The sequence below is a fragment of the Phalacrocorax carbo genome, chromosome 8 (assembly GCF_963921805.1).
Source record: "Phalacrocorax carbo chromosome 8, bPhaCar2.1, whole genome shotgun sequence".
Lineage (NCBI taxonomy): Eukaryota > Metazoa > Chordata > Aves > Suliformes > Phalacrocoracidae > Phalacrocorax > Phalacrocorax carbo.
In genome coordinates, this window is record NC_087520.1 from 25525059 (window position 1) to 25542362 (window position 17304).

The following is a 17304-nucleotide window of genomic DNA, read 5'->3' on the forward strand; positions in this document are numbered from 1 at the left end:
AACGATGGAAGGTGTAAAATGGCTGAAGTTTAGAAGCAATTGTGTTGTCTTCCCTGCAGGCTTTTATGATTATTTTGTGTTATGGTCGGGACCAGTTCTCTTACCACCAGAGGGCACCTAAGCCCAGCTAATTGGACATAAATCTTTTCAACAAGCCCATACTAATATTTTTTTTTTTATTTAAATGTGTACATCTACATGACCTGTTAGATTCTATTTATTAAAAATTATTAGAGATTCATAGAAATATGAAAAAAGACATCCCCCTAAACTCAGATATGTCTTAATGAAGTGAGGTCCCTTAAAGCCTAGGTTACTCCTGATGTTGTGATTGTCCATTATACCATAAAAACACTGTCAGCCCTTGCAGATGAGGCCAACTCTTTTATGTCGCGCTTAAGCAGCATACCGTTATTTTTTAACTGACTAGCACAGCCACTTCTGTGTTAGGGAAATGAGAGCCGTTAGTGCCTCAGCAGAGCTGGCCAAGAGTTATCAGTTTCCCCAACTCCTTTTCTGTGGTGTCGCAGAGGTGACACCACAGAGGTGACTGCTCTCAAGCAATCTCCACTTCCTTGAATTTTATTCTCTAGCTCAGGAGGGGGAGAAGGAAAAAAAAATAGAAGAGAAGGGAAGAAGAGGGAACCTGCCTGAGGCATCACTGCTGTCAATCTTCCACTTCACCTTGGCACAAGACCACCACTGTGATGTAAGAAAGAAGCTAATGAAAGAAGGATTCTTTTCATCGGCTTTTTATACCAATAGTGTCTTTCTGCCACTACTGACTGGCTGGTTATTTTTCTGTTATATTTGAAATCCAGATCCTGAGACACATCTCACAATGAAAAGTGATGAAAATGGCAGATCTACGTATATGCTTCATCACTGATTGCCTTAAAAGGTAAAACCAGATTTTTCCATGCATGGTCACTATTTCTGCACCTGTTTTTGCATAAAAAAATCACAATGTCTATGAATATCAGATCTGCAAAATGTCATGTTAAGCAGCAATCTCCATTTGTCACCGAAGTCCATCTGCTATGACATATACTGGTAAGGAGACAATACACGTTAAAAATATATTTGGTTACAAACAGATCTTTATTTGTAACATGTTTCTGTCATTTGAACTATTATGGATTGAAACTACATATATAATGAAACCCTAAGATGGAAAAATTTAACTAATTGCTAGGACACAAGGGGAAAAATGACATGATAGAGTGGAATTTAACATTAAAACAGTAGTACCCTCACTTTCAAAGTAGTGGATGCTGCCAGCCACCCTGAAGGGCTTGGAGCCGAGTGACCTCCAGCAGCTTTGGCAGCGGGAACACAAGGCACTGGTTACCTGTGGGTTATAGAAGATTATGAGCTTTCTTCACACTGACACAACCAAAAGCTCTGCCCTGAAGGTGGGGTGCTGGAGGCCACGGCAGCCTCTGACTGACTGCAACACTAAGTCCTCCTGTTGAAGGTGGTGGGTTTTGTGCCACAGTAACTGTTAGTTGTAACTACCGGTCCTCATTGCTGAGCTCTGCATTTTGAGACCCACTGCATGCAGTCAGCCTGGCACTCCGCTCCAGATTTGGTCTGGTTTATTTCAGAGTGATTAATCTAATCCACTCTCACTGCCCTCGTCATCCTGTGCTTCTTGCAGACATCCTTCACCCTCAGCCAGGCACTGTGCTTCTCCATCACTGCCATTCCCTGTTAAAAGCATGATAGCAAAAGGCAAATGAAACTCACTGGTGGCTTTTAATACTGGGAAAAGAAATGTAGAGGCCAATTTTGAAAAACCATTTAAATAAAATTCAGAAGGAACTTCTGTGTAGAAAAAGAGAAAATAACACTGTAATTCCTAATTTATGAGGATTCCCACGTAAATAAAAGGAAGAGGTGTGTGTTACCTAACAGTGGGTTGAAATTTTTTCAACAAGAGCCAGACAAATCCTTACCTTTCAGTGTGTATGTGCCACCCACCTTTTTCTCTGTGATTAATTATGTCACTGTAATCTCACTAGGGCAAGTGACTGTAATCTTACCGTCCTCCTCCCGGGGGCTTGGGTCACCTGGTCGATTGCAGACTGGTGACAACAGCACGTTATCCTTGGGCTCAGCAATAACCTCTTGTATCAAGGGTTTTGAGGGGGTTGCTCGTTTATCTTGGATCTCCAGGTATCGTTCTGAATTAGCAGGCTCTGTAAAGAAGCTTTCAACAAGGGGTCTTAAGTGCTCCTTTTCATGCTCTTTATGTATCTGACACGCATTTGAAAAAATTGCTGTTGGAATTTCTTCTCCTACTGAATTGTCAAACATGCTTTTATTGTTTTCCTCTAATGCAGAGCTGCTGTAATTCGTCACTTCAGAAATTATTTCAATCTTTGGGTGATATTCCTGCAGTAAAGGTAGAAAATGTAATTGAAAATATACTATGTTAGATGTATAAAGCTAAAAGATATCTCGGATCCACATAACAGCTGTCAGCTTTGATGTGCTGTTCTCCCAAAATGTATGGAACAGGTGCTTCATACCCATAGCTCCCCTGCTTTGTGGATGAATCTTAGGCTAACTCTTTCTCAGGCGTTAGCAATGAACTGACCATAAACTATTAACAGTTCACAAAAAGAAGATCTATTTCAGCAATTCAGCAATGTGTGGGCTCAGTTCTGTTATGTCACCTCCAAACAGAGGGACCTGACTAACATCTTCACCTGACTTCAGTTAAGAACTGAACACCCCTGGGAGCATGAGAGCTGCTAACACTTACTCCTTCAATAACCTTCTTTGTTCCCTCCCTTTTAATGGAGGCTTTGTTGGCCAAGACATTTTGCAACACTGTTGTGAGCCTGTGACCAAAAGAGCAAATAAATTCCCTGCCTTACATTGACTGCAGGAGAAGTTTGCATGATCCTGGAGGCCCTTGTAAAAACATGTACTGTATCAAGCCTCTCTCTCCAGCAAGGCAAGCGTGAGTCAACATCAGCACTAGGATAAAAGCTGTGCTTTTAAACTTTGTTGTCTTCTTTTCCTTTTTTCTCTTCTGTTTCCATTTATAGGCTTTTCCCTAGAAGGTCAGTTTGAGCACAGCACAACTCTAATGTGGGCATGAACTGCCTTGTATCTGACTAGCCCCAAGTGGAGCAGAGGATTTTCAATTTCTCTATGTTTTCAGCTGAAAAGTCTGATTTTATTCAGAGCAGGTGATTTGTTCTAGCTATTCAGCCCTTTGCAGCATATTAGTACTGGTAAAATAGATTTTAAGAGTAATCTTCATTAAAACACTACATGCTACTAAGAACTTAATCTAATTCAACTGTTGTATTACTTGATCTTCGTTTTTCATTCTCCTATTTTTGCAACACAAGAATATTAAAAAAAAAAATAATTTACAAGCAGAGAGAGAAGATCTGCTGAAACAGTTTAAGACTGCGGAACTGACTGCATGTCCCAAAACAGCATTTCACAACTTCTTAAATTATCTTCATTTTGCAAAACATTTGTAAATGTGTTTAGGGAAGCTTCATCACTGGAATTAATAAGAATCTTACCTTTTGAACAAAGATTTCCTCTTCTGGGGGAAATTCATTTACATCTATATCTTCTAAATCAGGCAGTTCCTGAGGACAATCACAAGATCATTAATCAGTGGGAAAAGCTACACTAACCAGTAAAATACAACATGTCTATCTCCTCGAGAATCTTCTTCAAAGCAATGCTTTGCAGTGTAAGAGGCCACAGCCAGGAACCCTGCACTGCCATCCCCTCAGAGAGGACAGTTTCTTCTGTCAAGCACATGTGGGAAAAGGAAAATTCATCTGTCTCCAGAAATAGCAGATGGGAACGCAATAGCCTTAATGTCAGACTGAACGCTGTTTTCTACTATACTGTATGATTACGGAAAAAAAAAGGAAGATAAAAGGATAAACAGCAAGGCAGTAACAGGATTTTAAAAGCAAATGTGGTTTATGTCAGTTAGCTGTGTCTTATCTATTCCATACACTTAATCTCAACTGCAACCCATCTTTACGGGTAAGAGCCAAATCAAGATCTGCAACTGTTTATCAGTAAACCCTGTTAACCTAAATACATCTAATAAAACCATGTTTTACCGTGAATGCCTCATAATTAAGGATATAGTACTGGAAACTTGCTGACGACTGTTTTTCCTCAGACAGGTCCAATCATTTTAGCTTCCCATTAGAAAATGCTGTCTAAGACAACTGCCACTTGCTGATGTGAAAGCAAAAATAGAGGGTGGGCATAAAAAAAATCACAGGTAGAAAGTAATACCTTTTTGTGTATTCTTTAATGTAGCTCAATAATGGTAAAAGCATCTCTTTTTTGTTTTAGAGCTTAATAATTTTGTTGTAAACTGCTTGGTGTGGTAGCATTGGGAATATCTAATCTGTACCATCCTGTGCACAAATGTACAAATTAAGATTTGAGACTTGAGACAAAATAAGATTTGAGACGTTAGTTAGTGGAATCTGCTGCCAGTCAAAACAGGGAAGTTTTAGAAATAGCTGTTAGTCATGTTCCAATCAGCAGGGTGCATCTGCAGATCAAACCAAAATCGCTTACTAAAAGTTATCCTGGTGTAGGTACACAGAACGTAGTTCAAACACTGCCAAGGCAAGTGCAGCAACATGGGCTTGTTTCTGCTTGACAGAGGGATGTCATAACCACCACATTGCAAATCCTCCTCCACTCTTCTCCCTTATATTGCTACCGAGACCAACTACTGACTCCAGGATACGAACAGAGACAATGGTGCTGCTCCAGAGCTTCTCACCATTGGCATCTTCACAGCCATTCTCTGCTATGTCAGCACTAAGTCTCCCTGTGAAATCTGCAATAGTGTAAGTATTGGAGGTTGTTGTGAGACGCTCTTTCCATCACTAAACATCAGTTGGGGAACAAAATAGCATAAACCACTGAAATGTGTATTGGTATGTGATTTGGGTTTGTTTTTTCTTCTGAGAATTAGAATAGTCATGCTTTTTATGTGTGAAAAGAAACCTCATGCACATATACTGAGGAGTTCCTTTCATACTACGTTAAAGTTTATGCAAAGGATCGTGCTGTGGTGCCATATAGCACCAAGGGAGAAAGAAACACTGAACCTATGAGATCTTCACATGGTGCATACCTATGGTATTGCTATTTATTTAAAGATTTTATTTCTGACCCTGCAAGATCTGCTTATAAAAATAATATTGTATACGCTTGGAACTGCTGCCAGTTCTCTCCACAATCCTTGTTAAGCCTATTATTAAAACCACCAAACAGGAGGATGCAGCAGTGAATAGACCTTTGATAACAGGACGGAATTTTTTCCTGGGAGATTAAAGGCACAGAAAAGGTATAAGAGACTTTTCTAAAACATTCCAGTAAGACTTAGTTAACAGTGCCAGTATAAGGGATCAAAGAGTATATTAAGTGTGTCATAATTAGGACATATTGACTAGTTCTCCTTTGAAGTGAGATTGTATTTTTCCATGGTATCCATATGCTCCTCATGGCTAAATGTGGTTAAACACGTTTAAATGTTTGCATCCTCAGATAGAAATCTTAGATAATAGAATACCATATTACAAATGTTAATTGCTTATTATACACCTGAACAACACAGATTCTGTTTTTCTTGGTAATATACCTAGAAGTCATATCTTGAGAATTAATTTATGGTATCTAATACTGCTAGCTAAGCTTTACAATGAGTGGGTGGCTACTTCTGCAATAGTTCATATTTTCAACTGCATATTTCATTTGAGTTTTGCCTAAGAGCACACATGTACCCACTGGGTTCTTTTTGTTGTGATTTCTGTTTTTTAAATAAGAGCCCTCATTAACTTCTCCAGAGGAATCACAGAGATAGAAGGTCAACTTCAGGTGATTTACAGCCAAAGCACAAAATAAACCTTGGAAGTAGTGGTAAATTCTTTACACATGCTATGCTGGAGAGGATGAATACCCCTACAACTTTACTTCTTGGATATTTTCTTTCTTTCCTTTTACTTTTCCTAACAGTAGACCTTTCTTAGAAACCTGGCCATATAGTTTTATTAGACAGGATGTTACTCGAATTAATTTGGGAGCAGAGAATACCCAAATCTGAACTTTCCAAAATCTGAATCCATTACATACGTCAAGATAAAGTTTCTCAGGTGTCTCCTGTTTGATCTGTTCAATTTCAGCATGTTCATCCAGTTCAGGAAGCATGGCTTTTTCAGTAGCTGCCTTCTCTCTTGGTAGATCTAAAGAATAAACAGGAGTCAGTTGCAGAGAACTAACTGAATAAAAGACTCCGCATTGCAACAGCAAGCACTGCAAAACCAAACTGCTGGGGACCTGTCTGCTATTGCAGAAGTCACAGCTGAATCCAGCTCTTTGCTCTTCCATCATATTCTTGGTCTCCCTCATACTGGGTAAATTACATTTTGCAACAATGTATTCCACAAATCTACAAAAGTATTTCTTCCATGTGTGAAGGCACAAAACCACCTCTAAAGTGATGTCCAGCTTCTGCTGGCAGACAAACCGCAGAGTTTATGGGGGAGCAAGGGAAGCCTGTAAGCTCTCCTGTTCTGTCACTAAACCTGGCACATTTGACAAGTGGAATTCTACCTTTATGAGCACAAGTTACAGGTTGAGCCCTCAGAATTTTTTTTGTTTGTTGTATTGAAGTAATATTTTATCCAGCATTACTTGATTTTCAGCTACTACTGTGGAAATCTAATGGGAGGTTCTTATCTATAGATCAGTTGGTTTGAACCACGGGAGAGGCAGTGCTATGCTAAGAGTTTGGCTCATTGTCTCTGAATCCTCAGTTTGGTTTGATTCTTCACTGTGTACATTACTGTCTGTCTCCTTGTTGAAGTTTGAGCGTTTGTAAGCGTTTGATTCTTGTGCATCCTCTTGAATTTTAGCATGAATATTTCCAGATGTGAAATCTGTGTTACCTCCCCTTTTTAGTAGAAGTGTTATCACTTCGTCACGTGCATTAAAAGTTTCATTTCTAGATTTCTCAGTCTTCTCTTGACTTTCTTCCTCTTCTAATATATTTGAAGTCTCTGGTGTATTAGAATTTCCAGCAGTGTCATCTGAACTTGCAGGTGCTCCTACAGAAGAAAAAAGTTCATTAAAACTGCTGAGTTAATCTACTATTACTCATTCTAACTATCCAAACTTTACTACATGGTCTTAATAGTTTGGCTTAAAATATGCATCAAAAGCTCCTTCTCTGTTTGAGCAGGTATTCGTCGATCAGTAGTCCTCCCAAGATTGCAGCAATGCTGTGAGTTTTCCCATCTCAACTCCCTAGCAAATACAGTTCCCTAGCAAAAAGCTCATCTAGAGAAAACACTATAGTAAATATTTGTCCAGTATCTACCATTAACTTTGAAAAGACTCACAAGTGCCTAACAAATTTGCCTAACAAATTTGATATCTTTCTATGACAAGGTCACCCAGCTAGTTGATCAAGCAAAGCCAGTCAATGTGAACTTTTTGGATTTCAGTAAAGCTTTCAATACTGCCTCTCACAGTATCCTCCTGGACGAAATGTCCAGCACACAGCTGGATAAACGCGTAATGCAGTGGGTGAGAAACTGGCTGATGGATCAGGCTCAAAGGATCATAGCAAATGGGGTTACATTGGGCTGGCAGTCAGTCACTAGCAGGGTTCAACAGGGATCCATCTTGGGGCCAGTACACTTTAACCTCTTTGTTAATGACTTGGCTGCAGGACTTGAAAGAATAATAATTAAGTTTGCTGATGACACAATCCTGGGAGGAGCTGTTGACACTCTTGAGGGCAGAGAGGCCCTGCAGAGGGATCTGGACAGACTGGAGAGCTGGGCAATCACCAACCATATGAAGTTTAACTCGGGCAAGTGCTGGATTTTGCACCTGGGGCACGGCAACCCTGGATATACATACAGACTGGGGAATGAGAGGCTGGTGAGCAGCTCTGCAGAGAGAGACCTGGGGGTTCTGGTCAACGGCAAGTTGAACATGAGCCAACAGTGTCCCCTGGCAGCCAAGAGGGCCAACTGTGCCCTGGGGTGCATCAAGCACTGGATTGCAGCCAGTCAAGGGAGGGGATTGTCCTGCTCTGCTCTCTGCTGCTGCAGCCTCACCTTGAGTACTGTGTGCAGTTTTGGGTGCCACAGTACGTTAAGGATGTAAAGCTACTAGAGAGTGTCCAGAGAAAGGCCACGACGTTGGTAAAGGGTTTAGAGGAGAAACTGTCCAAGGAGCAGCTAAAGTCACTTTGTTCAGCCTGGACAAGAGGAGACTGACGGCAGACCTCATCACGGTCTACAGCTTCCTCACAAGGGGAGGAGGAGGGGCAGGCGCTGACCTTTTCCCTCTGGTGACCAGTGACCCAAGGGAATGGCAGGAAGATGTGCCAGGAGAGGTTTAGGTTGGATATTAGGAAAAGGTTCTTCACCCAGAGGGTGGTGGAGCACTGGAACAGGCTCCCCAGGGACGCAGTCACAGTGCCGAGCCTGACAGTATTCAGGAAGCACTTGAATAACACCCTCAGAGATATGGTGTAAATTTGGGTTTGTCCTGTGCAGGGACAGGAGTTGGACTAGATGATCCTTGTGGGTCCCTTCCAGCTCAGGACATTCTATGATTCTAAGTGACTACATATTTAAATAAAAGCTTGAGCATTTTGATGGATCAGTGACAAATGCTGAAATTATCCTCTTCTTCATGCAATCTACCTGCTTGCAGAAAAAGTTTTACTTGTTAGTCAATCATGTTTGATTTCAGAGCCTGTAAAACCCGCAAAAATATTAGATAAACACTCCTCCACAGTGTAGTACTGCCTTCTTATTTGGCTTCAGTCCTCTTCATCCTGAAACATGCATACTTCTCTAGAAAGGTTAGGTTGGGACCTATTACTGGTCGTAAATGTATGCCTCCTTGAATAATGTGACAGGAGAATTTGTGGCACAAAAAAGGGCAGTAAGTTAAGCAAATTATTAACCTTCCTCTTACTGCCTGTATTACCTGCTGTAACCTGTATTACTACCTTACTGCTGTAGGCTCTAGGCCAATGCTCTTGCTATTAGTGAATGACGCAGCGGAGAGGTGCCTGGATGAGGACTGGTGAGGTGGTTATTGCTGGGTCTTACTGGAGCCTTCAGGCCTACTGAAGCCAGCCTTGTTCTGCATTTTGGAGGAAATACCGCTTTTGGGGTGTAACTGCGTGCCTTCACACATGAATGACTGCTGGAACCATTATTGCCCTGACTAGCACCTGGTTGCTCTGATGAAGAGCAAAAGAGATTGAAAAGCTGGGACAGAAAGTGGTTTGGTGTTTTTTTCTTTCATCAGCAGTAAGAAAGGTGATGACTGCTTAAAAATGTTGTGGTTAACCTAAGATGCACCAAGATTAATAAAGTATTTAGTATGGGAAAAGAAGATTCATAAACATATTCCAAATACTGCGTTAGCCTGCTTCTGAACATTTAGGAACTATTCATTTATTTTAAACATTTAAATGAAGCAGGCAGAGAGATTTTCCAAAATAGTAACCACAAACCTTCTAGGATGTCTGTTGCATCTCCATTTCCACATTTTGCACTTGCATCTCTTCCTTCCATATACTTCCGTCTTTTCTTTTCCTCTGCTTTTTTCCTGATTGCTGCTAAAGCATCAATGCTGTCTTGGATTTTTTTTCTCTCCCTGGTTTCCCATTTTTCCCTTTCCACTTTCTCAGCTTCAAGTCCTCCAACAGCCCAGGCTTCTGCGCAGGCTCTAATGAAATCACAAAAGCTTACTGTAATATAGCTATAAAGGCCCATCATTATAATGAGAGAGACATTTAAAATAGCTTGCAACAGCATAAACTAGTTGCAAGAGGAAAAAAAGCATGTAGTAGTGCAACAGGGATGCACGTATATCTTATCTTGTACGTGGAACTGCAACAAAAGAAACAAAGATATCCAAATGCTGGCCATTACACCACCAGAGATCTGCCAGGAGTGCTGATCTTGGCTCTGCTTTTCCAGACACCTGTTCAGTTTCTGTAGAAATAAGGATTTGCCTCTGGTCTCCAGACTTCTTGTAAAACAATTCTGCTCAAGAATTAGTCCTCTTGTGAAAAAACATGTGTATTTTTCTAGGTATGTTAGATGTAGAACTCCATAGTATAATACTCTTGTACTCAAAGTCACCCACCCTCAATAAATTATGCTGATCAGTCTTCCTTTCATTACAATATTGACAAAAAAATGGATGAGTGATCACTAGCATTTGAGCTTTACTGCTGTGTAAAGATGGCGGCTCTGTTTCTTACCTATCCTTTGGGAAAACTGGTCTGTCATCCAGATATGTTAGTAGTTTCAGTCGAACAATAAGTGTTTTTCTATAATTAGCAATTTTCTTTATCACCTGGTTCCCCATCAAATTCAGCACATGCTAGAGAAACAAGGGAAACAATTTTTAAAGTTGAGTAGCAAAAATATCCCAATCTGGATATGTACTTTCTCTATCATTTCAAAACAAGAAGTGAATAGAACATCCTGGGTGTTACAGGTAATGTACAAAACCCAAATAATGTTTAATAACATTTCTTCTAGACCACCACCTATTGCGCACCAGAACACCCAACAAAACCATTTAATGGGATTCACCCATGCATGTGATACAAACCCTCAGCTATATTCGGCTTACCAGATTAGGCATGCTCTCCAGAATAGTTATAATACGTGGATCACTTAGATTGTTGTAGGAAAGATCGAGAACAGAAATACTTGGGCATTCTTGCAAGTGCTGTATGTCTTCCACTGTTTGTAACTTATTGTGAGCAATCTGCAGAGTCTGCAGGACTTTCAGACAAGCTGTCAGACCAGAACAGTACAATGAAAGGAAAGGTAAGTCATTGCTTCACAGGGGATCTTTTGGAGCAAGTAGAACATTGCATTGTCAACACAATTGTTTCCATTGAATCATGGGGAGCTTTTTTCTAAATCTGTTGTTCTGCTACATGCTCTTCTTGGCTAGGCCTCCATTTCAAAGTAGTCAGTTGCACAAAAGCAAGACCTTGTGTTTCAAATTACTCCCAATGTACACAAATGACAGTGTAGAATCATAGAACAGAATCATAGAATGCCCTGAGCTGGAAGGGACCTGCAAGGATCATTGAGTCCAACTCCTGTACAGGAATTCCTTTTTATTTTCTTCTGAACATGGAATAAGCCCTTTAACAAATATAAAAGATTTGGTAATCGTGTCTGCAACTGCCAAAGCATGTCATAACTGTAAAGTAACTGGTGAAAACTGGATTGCCACCCTGTCTGCAGCACAGATAAATACTTAGATGGTATTAAGAAGTGAGGAAAAGCTACTTAATTGTCCTAGGTATCCACATAAAAGTAATTACTACGTCTTTTCTATTTTCTCATCTATTTAAATTTCAAAATACATAGGTTTAACTCTTCAACAGATGCCTTGTGGACGTGGGTATGGGATATTGTGCAAAATTCTAACATGACTAAAACCCCCTTGAAACTAGCACCACAAATAATAGCTTGGCTTAGTCAAAGCTTAGGAATATGGACTCATTATAAGTTAAAACATGTTGCACCAATAGTCCTTACAGAGATTCTCAATGGTCTTAATGTAGTTGTTACTGATATTGAGGGAATCCAGCTTTTGTAAGGGTTCAAGGTTTTCAATTTTGTTAATTAAATTGAGTTGTAAGTAGAGGCAATGCAACTCTGTCAGAGCCTCCAAATTCTCAATTTTTGTTAAGCCATTGCATTGCAGCCATAAACACTTCAATCCAGTATACTCTTCAAGATTCTCCAGGCGGTCAAATCCTGCAGAAAAAGATGTTTTAAAATGAAATTGCATTGGCTGAAAACAAGTCTTTGGATGAGCAAATTTCATTAAACCAGTGCTGCTGAAAAAGCCTGTGAGAACACTTGTACTCAAGTCACTGCCAGTATTTCCACTGAATTAATGGCACGGTACCTGGCCCATAAAGGACAAAAACATACAAGTACCTATTCTGGTCTATATCTTGTGCTGCCCTTTAGGTTCTCAAATAATACATATTGAGAAAATAGCAAAAACAAGGCCAAATGTAGAAGGTAGATGTAGCATGTCCTATTATTTAAAATAATTCTTACGCTAACCTGAACCAGCTAACTGTATCGTGCAAAACCTGCTCAAAGATCACAAGAGGATGATCCTTGGTCATTCTAGCAACTTCATTTCCTTTCAGTAGTATTTGAGAACATGCAGAAAGTGTTTACTGTTGATTTTCTTCCTGACAATTTTTATCTGACAGTACAAAAGTTCCCAAAGCTGGAAAACAGCTTCTTTATACAAACACATTTAAGAAGAAATACATATATTTTCTTCTGAATACAACCCAGACCAGTATTTTAAGATATTTCTCAGAAGCTACTGGTTGGGGCGGGGGGGAGCAGGAGTGTCCCTTGATTCCTATCAATCCTTTGCATGACTGCACAAAGTGAATCAGGTCTATAATCAGTTGACTCTTCTACCTTCATATCGGCTCATTTTGTTTCACAATTTCACTATTATATAAAATTAAATCATGTTTCTAATTTAAAAGAATGATTAGATACCTTAATTCAGTAAGCCATAAAATAGATTCTCTGCTAAAATGCTACTTAGAATGATAAATCTAAACAGTCTGGCCTACATCTTACCTTTATAATGCAAGTAAAGCGTATCATTTAAGTATGGGGTCAAGTATAATTTCTGCTGTTTACAGATGTCTTGCAGAATCTTTTTTGTCATTCTAAAATAATAATGGGAAGCAGAAAAAAACCACAAAAAACGTATTTCAGTGCACATTCTGAAATCTTTGGGTTTTTAACAAACTTCAATGCAACAAATTAATAGTTCTTTTATGCAAGAGGAATGGACACAGCTTTATTTTGAGCTATACCCAAAATTTAAAAAAGTAGGGTTTTTAGAGTGATTTTCCATTTCTACCTGTTTGAAGTGAGTTACCGTGTTCTTCTGCTAAAATACAGTGAGTACATAAGAAAGCAGATAGGGAATTAGAGAGTCCATGCTTTTGGAAAAGAGCAGTCATGATACTATGTTAGAATCTGGTTCCTTCTTCTCCAATTCTTTTCTCCATTCCTTGCTGCTTTGGTGCAGGACCTTTGGTAGTGTACTTAATACACAACATTTTTCTCAGACTAGAAAAATCAATAGTTATCAACCTAACATTTTAATGAAATGCTGACTCCGAAATAGCACTCACGACAGGTTTCATATATAGCTGTGATTGGCTAGGAATGCCACAGTAAGAAAACGAGTAATACCTCTTCAACTGTAATTGCTTGATGTCCAGCTCCACTCCTTTTGGAATTCATACAAGCGAGAAGCAAGAAAAGGCTACTCAAGGCAGCTGTGGGCTACAGCTGAACAGTGCAGGGGCAGAGGACTCGGCAAGAAGCACTGGCCAGAATAATACAGTGTGAAATGGCAGAGGCTGCAGGGGTAAAGCACTTGAGCTGGCAGCCAACAGCAGCCAAATGAGGCCAAAGCTGCACATTGTGGTCAGAAGGACAGCAAACCCCCAAAGTGGTAAGTCCATGGGTGGCCTGCAAACTGTTAACCAGAAATGGATTGCAGTGAAGAGCAGCTAATGGGATGAATTACCCTGATATCTGGGACCCTGTGCTAGACAGCACTGGGTCGACAGTTTCATAAAGTTGGTAGTCCCTGAGCAGGGACTTTGCAAAGATTGACAGGACACGGTTTTTGGAAGCAAGATGTCCAGGGCTACCTAAAATTTAGTAACATTATAGACAACAAACTTTTCATTAGGAAAACACCTAGCAAAAACATTCCAAAGCAGATGACATCTGCACCTTCCTGTTTAGAAAGGTTAGATTCTGTAAAACAAAATTCCAAAATAAAGATTCTAGTACATATTTCTTGCTTAAAGAAATATTGCAGAAGTACAATGTTAAATTGTCCAAAATTATTTTCTACTTCTAAATTTCATGTTAAGAAATTGAACTTTGCATTTGTGGTCATAAGTATTCATTGGACTAGAGCTTGTAACAGTAAGATTTTCTTGGCAGAAAGATACTGTCAAAATAACAAATAAACTTGAGTAAAGGCAGTGAAGTTAAACCTTTCGTAATGAATTTGCTTTTTATTTACTTACTACACTAAAAATCTCAATATTGCTGAAGAACAAAATTGTAATACAGTCAGCTAGTCAATTGAGTTCCTGGGGCAACATAAAATACCATTGTCAGCCTGTGGCTGCCCAAACATGCCTGACACAAATCTCTGAAGGAACGAAACATTTATAAACTTCAAGCAAAACTTTTAAATATATACTGTTTTCTCATATTGTCAGCCCAGGTACATTATCGTATGCTAGCTACTTGCAGTACATCTTGTTGTTTTTCATTGTGCTATTTGTAGTAGCTTTAATCAAATTATTAGCATCCTCAGGCAATTTATAGGATCATAAAACACATGTTCCTTCAGAACACTAATTATCTATGTGCAGTTGTTGCTTTCTGCCATCATTCTTCATAAGAACTTAATTCTGAAGTGTGCCAGGCTGATTAGCCCAAGATAATTAAGTTTTCTATGCAAGTACAGTCCAATCTACCTCCTGATAACTCAGTGAAAGTTGTTCTCCTGACTTTAAAGGGCTGTAGCTATCTCTAATAGAACAGCTATGTTAAAGTTAGTAGCAACATAAATTTTGGGAATTTTCACCAACGTGTAAGCAGGTTGAGAAACAGAGGGTAAATCTTCATTGCTCCTTACATATCACTCCCTAACTAGCCCACGTGACCAGACTTTGAACAATGTCATTAAATAGTACCAAATGTGGTTTTTATTACTTGCTTGCAATGTGCTTAGTCAAGAGATAACATGAGAATAATCCCATTTCAAAACCACTAATGAAACACCCATCACAGCATATGCTGGTGTAGGCTGGACCAAAATTAGAGCCAGAGCTTACAAAGGAGTTGTATCTTATCGTCAACCATCTGAGGTACCTCTGGATTTCCTCTGCTAAAAATTATCTTGACAACTGTAATACTTACCTTGTGATGAATTAATACAATGCATTGTGTGAATTGATGCTTAGAAGCGGTGAAATCTACTGACAAATGACTCCCACAAGAGCTTGCACAATTTTCTCCAGATCCATTAAATATACTGCATCAAATAGTTAGAATGTAAGTTGCTACTGCAGCCATAAAAAGCCATACAGATGCTGGAAATATCAGCAATTCCTGATTTATTGATTAAGCTCAAATTTGCCTTCAAAATCGCTCTCCTGAATTAATTCGTAGAATAGCAAAACTCCCATTGATTTCAGTGATGCCAAGATGTAAATAAAAAACATCCACAAACATTACCTTACACTGCCCCTCTTTTCTTCTGTCCTTTGACTGAATGAGCTGGTTGCTGATTTGTGATCACCATCTGATTTTTGTGCATTCTGTTGATCTGCTCTGGACATACAGTTGATGGCTTTCTCTTGAGTTTTAATATCTTTGTAAGAAAACAAGTTGCAGTTTAACAGCATGAGTGGGGAAAAAGTGTCATGGTGCTAGTCACTCTAGGGAAATATTGAAAAGCCCTTGAATATGAATGTCAAGAAAAAAAGTGTGCTAACCAAGATTTTTGCTGACATTTTTAATGAAAGGAAACCTAACTTTTTAGAAGGCGAAGTAGTAAAATAAGTAGTAGAAAAATAGATTGTTGAAATTTGCCTTTTTTTTTTTTTGTTTAGATCTGGAAGTCAGGTAGTACTCACTAGTCTTAAGATTATCATAATGTACAGTGACAATATAAAGTACTGGCACCAATATTCTCAAGGTCTTAGACATCTACTATGCACTACATTTAGTTAATAATTTAACAAGACTGCTAACTTTCCACATAAAGAAACTACAGTAATGGTGTATCTGAGTCATCTCAAGCACTGTTAGTCTAGCTCTTCTAGAAATGTACTCTGTGGAAGGTGTCTCCAGTGCTATACTCATTCAAGCTGTCTTTAGACTGCCTTTGATTAATTGCATTTTCAATGCTCTTCAGATTCCTGCTCTGCACCTTCTAGTTGCAATTGTATTCCAAACACTTAAAAAGGGACAGTGCAAACAAGATGATTGTCCCAGCTCATTGAAATATGATTGTCATTATATTTAGAGGTCAGGCTAGCTGTATGATTGCAACACAGGAAAAGGTAGCTCTCCAGGTAGAAAAAAATTAAAGAAACAGAAAAAAATAAAAGCACAATTAGCGCAATTGAGTAAGCCTGGGTTATGGCTAGGTTTTCAGTGACTTCAGTGGGAGAAAGAATAAACTCATACTGCATCCAGATGAGTAATAATACACTTGATTTCTGGACTTTATGTTCATAAAGTGCCCTAAATTCATTGTAGTGAGCCAGCTGGAATGGCTCACCTGTGTTGACACAATTGCCTTCATTTTCTGTTTGCGTAGCTTCATTTCTGCTGTTGTTCACAGGCTCTTCTGACACCTCTTGCACAGTAACCTCCCCTCCAAGGCCTTTGTCCAAATCTCCGTTTTGTGATTGCATTTTAAAACACGTGATTTAGACAAACATCACCCAAGTTGGTAGTCAATTTACAATCCAGCTTCCTGACAAAATATGTAAACGCTTTAGTAGAACCTGGTACAGATAAAAAGACCATATGAGCAAATTAGGAAATCTGCACAGAGCTAGCAACTTGGGGCTAGTCACTGTGGAGATACCAAAAGGCAGAGAGAGTTTATCTTAAATCCTGCCCACAGTGGATCTCACTCGGGGCAGAGAGGGCCGTGGCCGAGAAGCCTCCCAAAACCAGAGCAAGTCACCTTTTTCCTTTTGAAACTGGCACGCTGAGGATGGTGCTCCTTACACAGCCTGCTCTTGTGTAACGCCTGCCTCCCACCCCGCTGCAAGACAGGTGGAGGCTTGAGGGGAGTTTTAGTCTCCTCACAAGGATTGTGGATGCCGTTACGTTTCACCCCATCGCTTTGAGCAGTTATAGCCCGGGAGCGCTTTAGACAAGACTCGTGTCCTAGAGCGTGCTCCTACATCTCCCGTTAAACCCGCAACTCCCTTTACCTGACCCGAAGTTCGGGCTGGGTCGGGTGTTCCGACCCAGCGCGCGGCTCATGGGGCCGGCGGCCGCTCTCTGGCCTCACCGCGGTACCTCCCAGGCAGCGGGGGACGTAAACCGCGAGGGACGGGACGGGACGGGACGGGACGGGACGGGACGGGACGGAGCGATCCCGAGCCAGCCG

General features: G+C 39.9%; 1 protein-coding gene across 6 annotated transcripts; it reads right to left on the reverse strand.

The window, feature by feature from the left end:
* Positions 1-1068: 1068 nt before the first annotated feature.
* Positions 1069-17254, reverse strand: DNAAF1 (dynein axonemal assembly factor 1). Of its 6 annotated transcripts, none has more exons than XM_064459300.1 (13): positions 17126-17254; positions 16459-16656; positions 15408-15543; positions 12705-12796; positions 11622-11843; positions 10696-10862; positions 10319-10440; positions 9563-9777; positions 6966-7124; positions 6151-6260; positions 3552-3620; positions 2046-2397; positions 1070-1710 (listed from the first exon to the last, which is right to left on the reverse strand). In XM_064459300.1, exons 2-13 carry the CDS (start codon positions 16592-16594, stop codon positions 1613-1615), a joined length of 1878 nt encoding a protein of 625 aa, XP_064315370.1. In that variant the 5' UTR covers positions 16595-16656; positions 17126-17254; the 3' UTR covers positions 1070-1612. The 6 variants fall into 6 exon arrangements, with proteins under 6 accessions (XP_064315372.1, XP_064315375.1, XP_064315374.1 ...); XM_064459301.1 differs by having other exon boundaries at positions 16459-16687; XM_064459302.1 differs by lacking the exon at positions 6966-7124 and having other exon boundaries at positions 1069-1710; positions 16459-17254.
* Between the last annotated feature and the right edge of the window lie 50 nt (positions 17255-17304).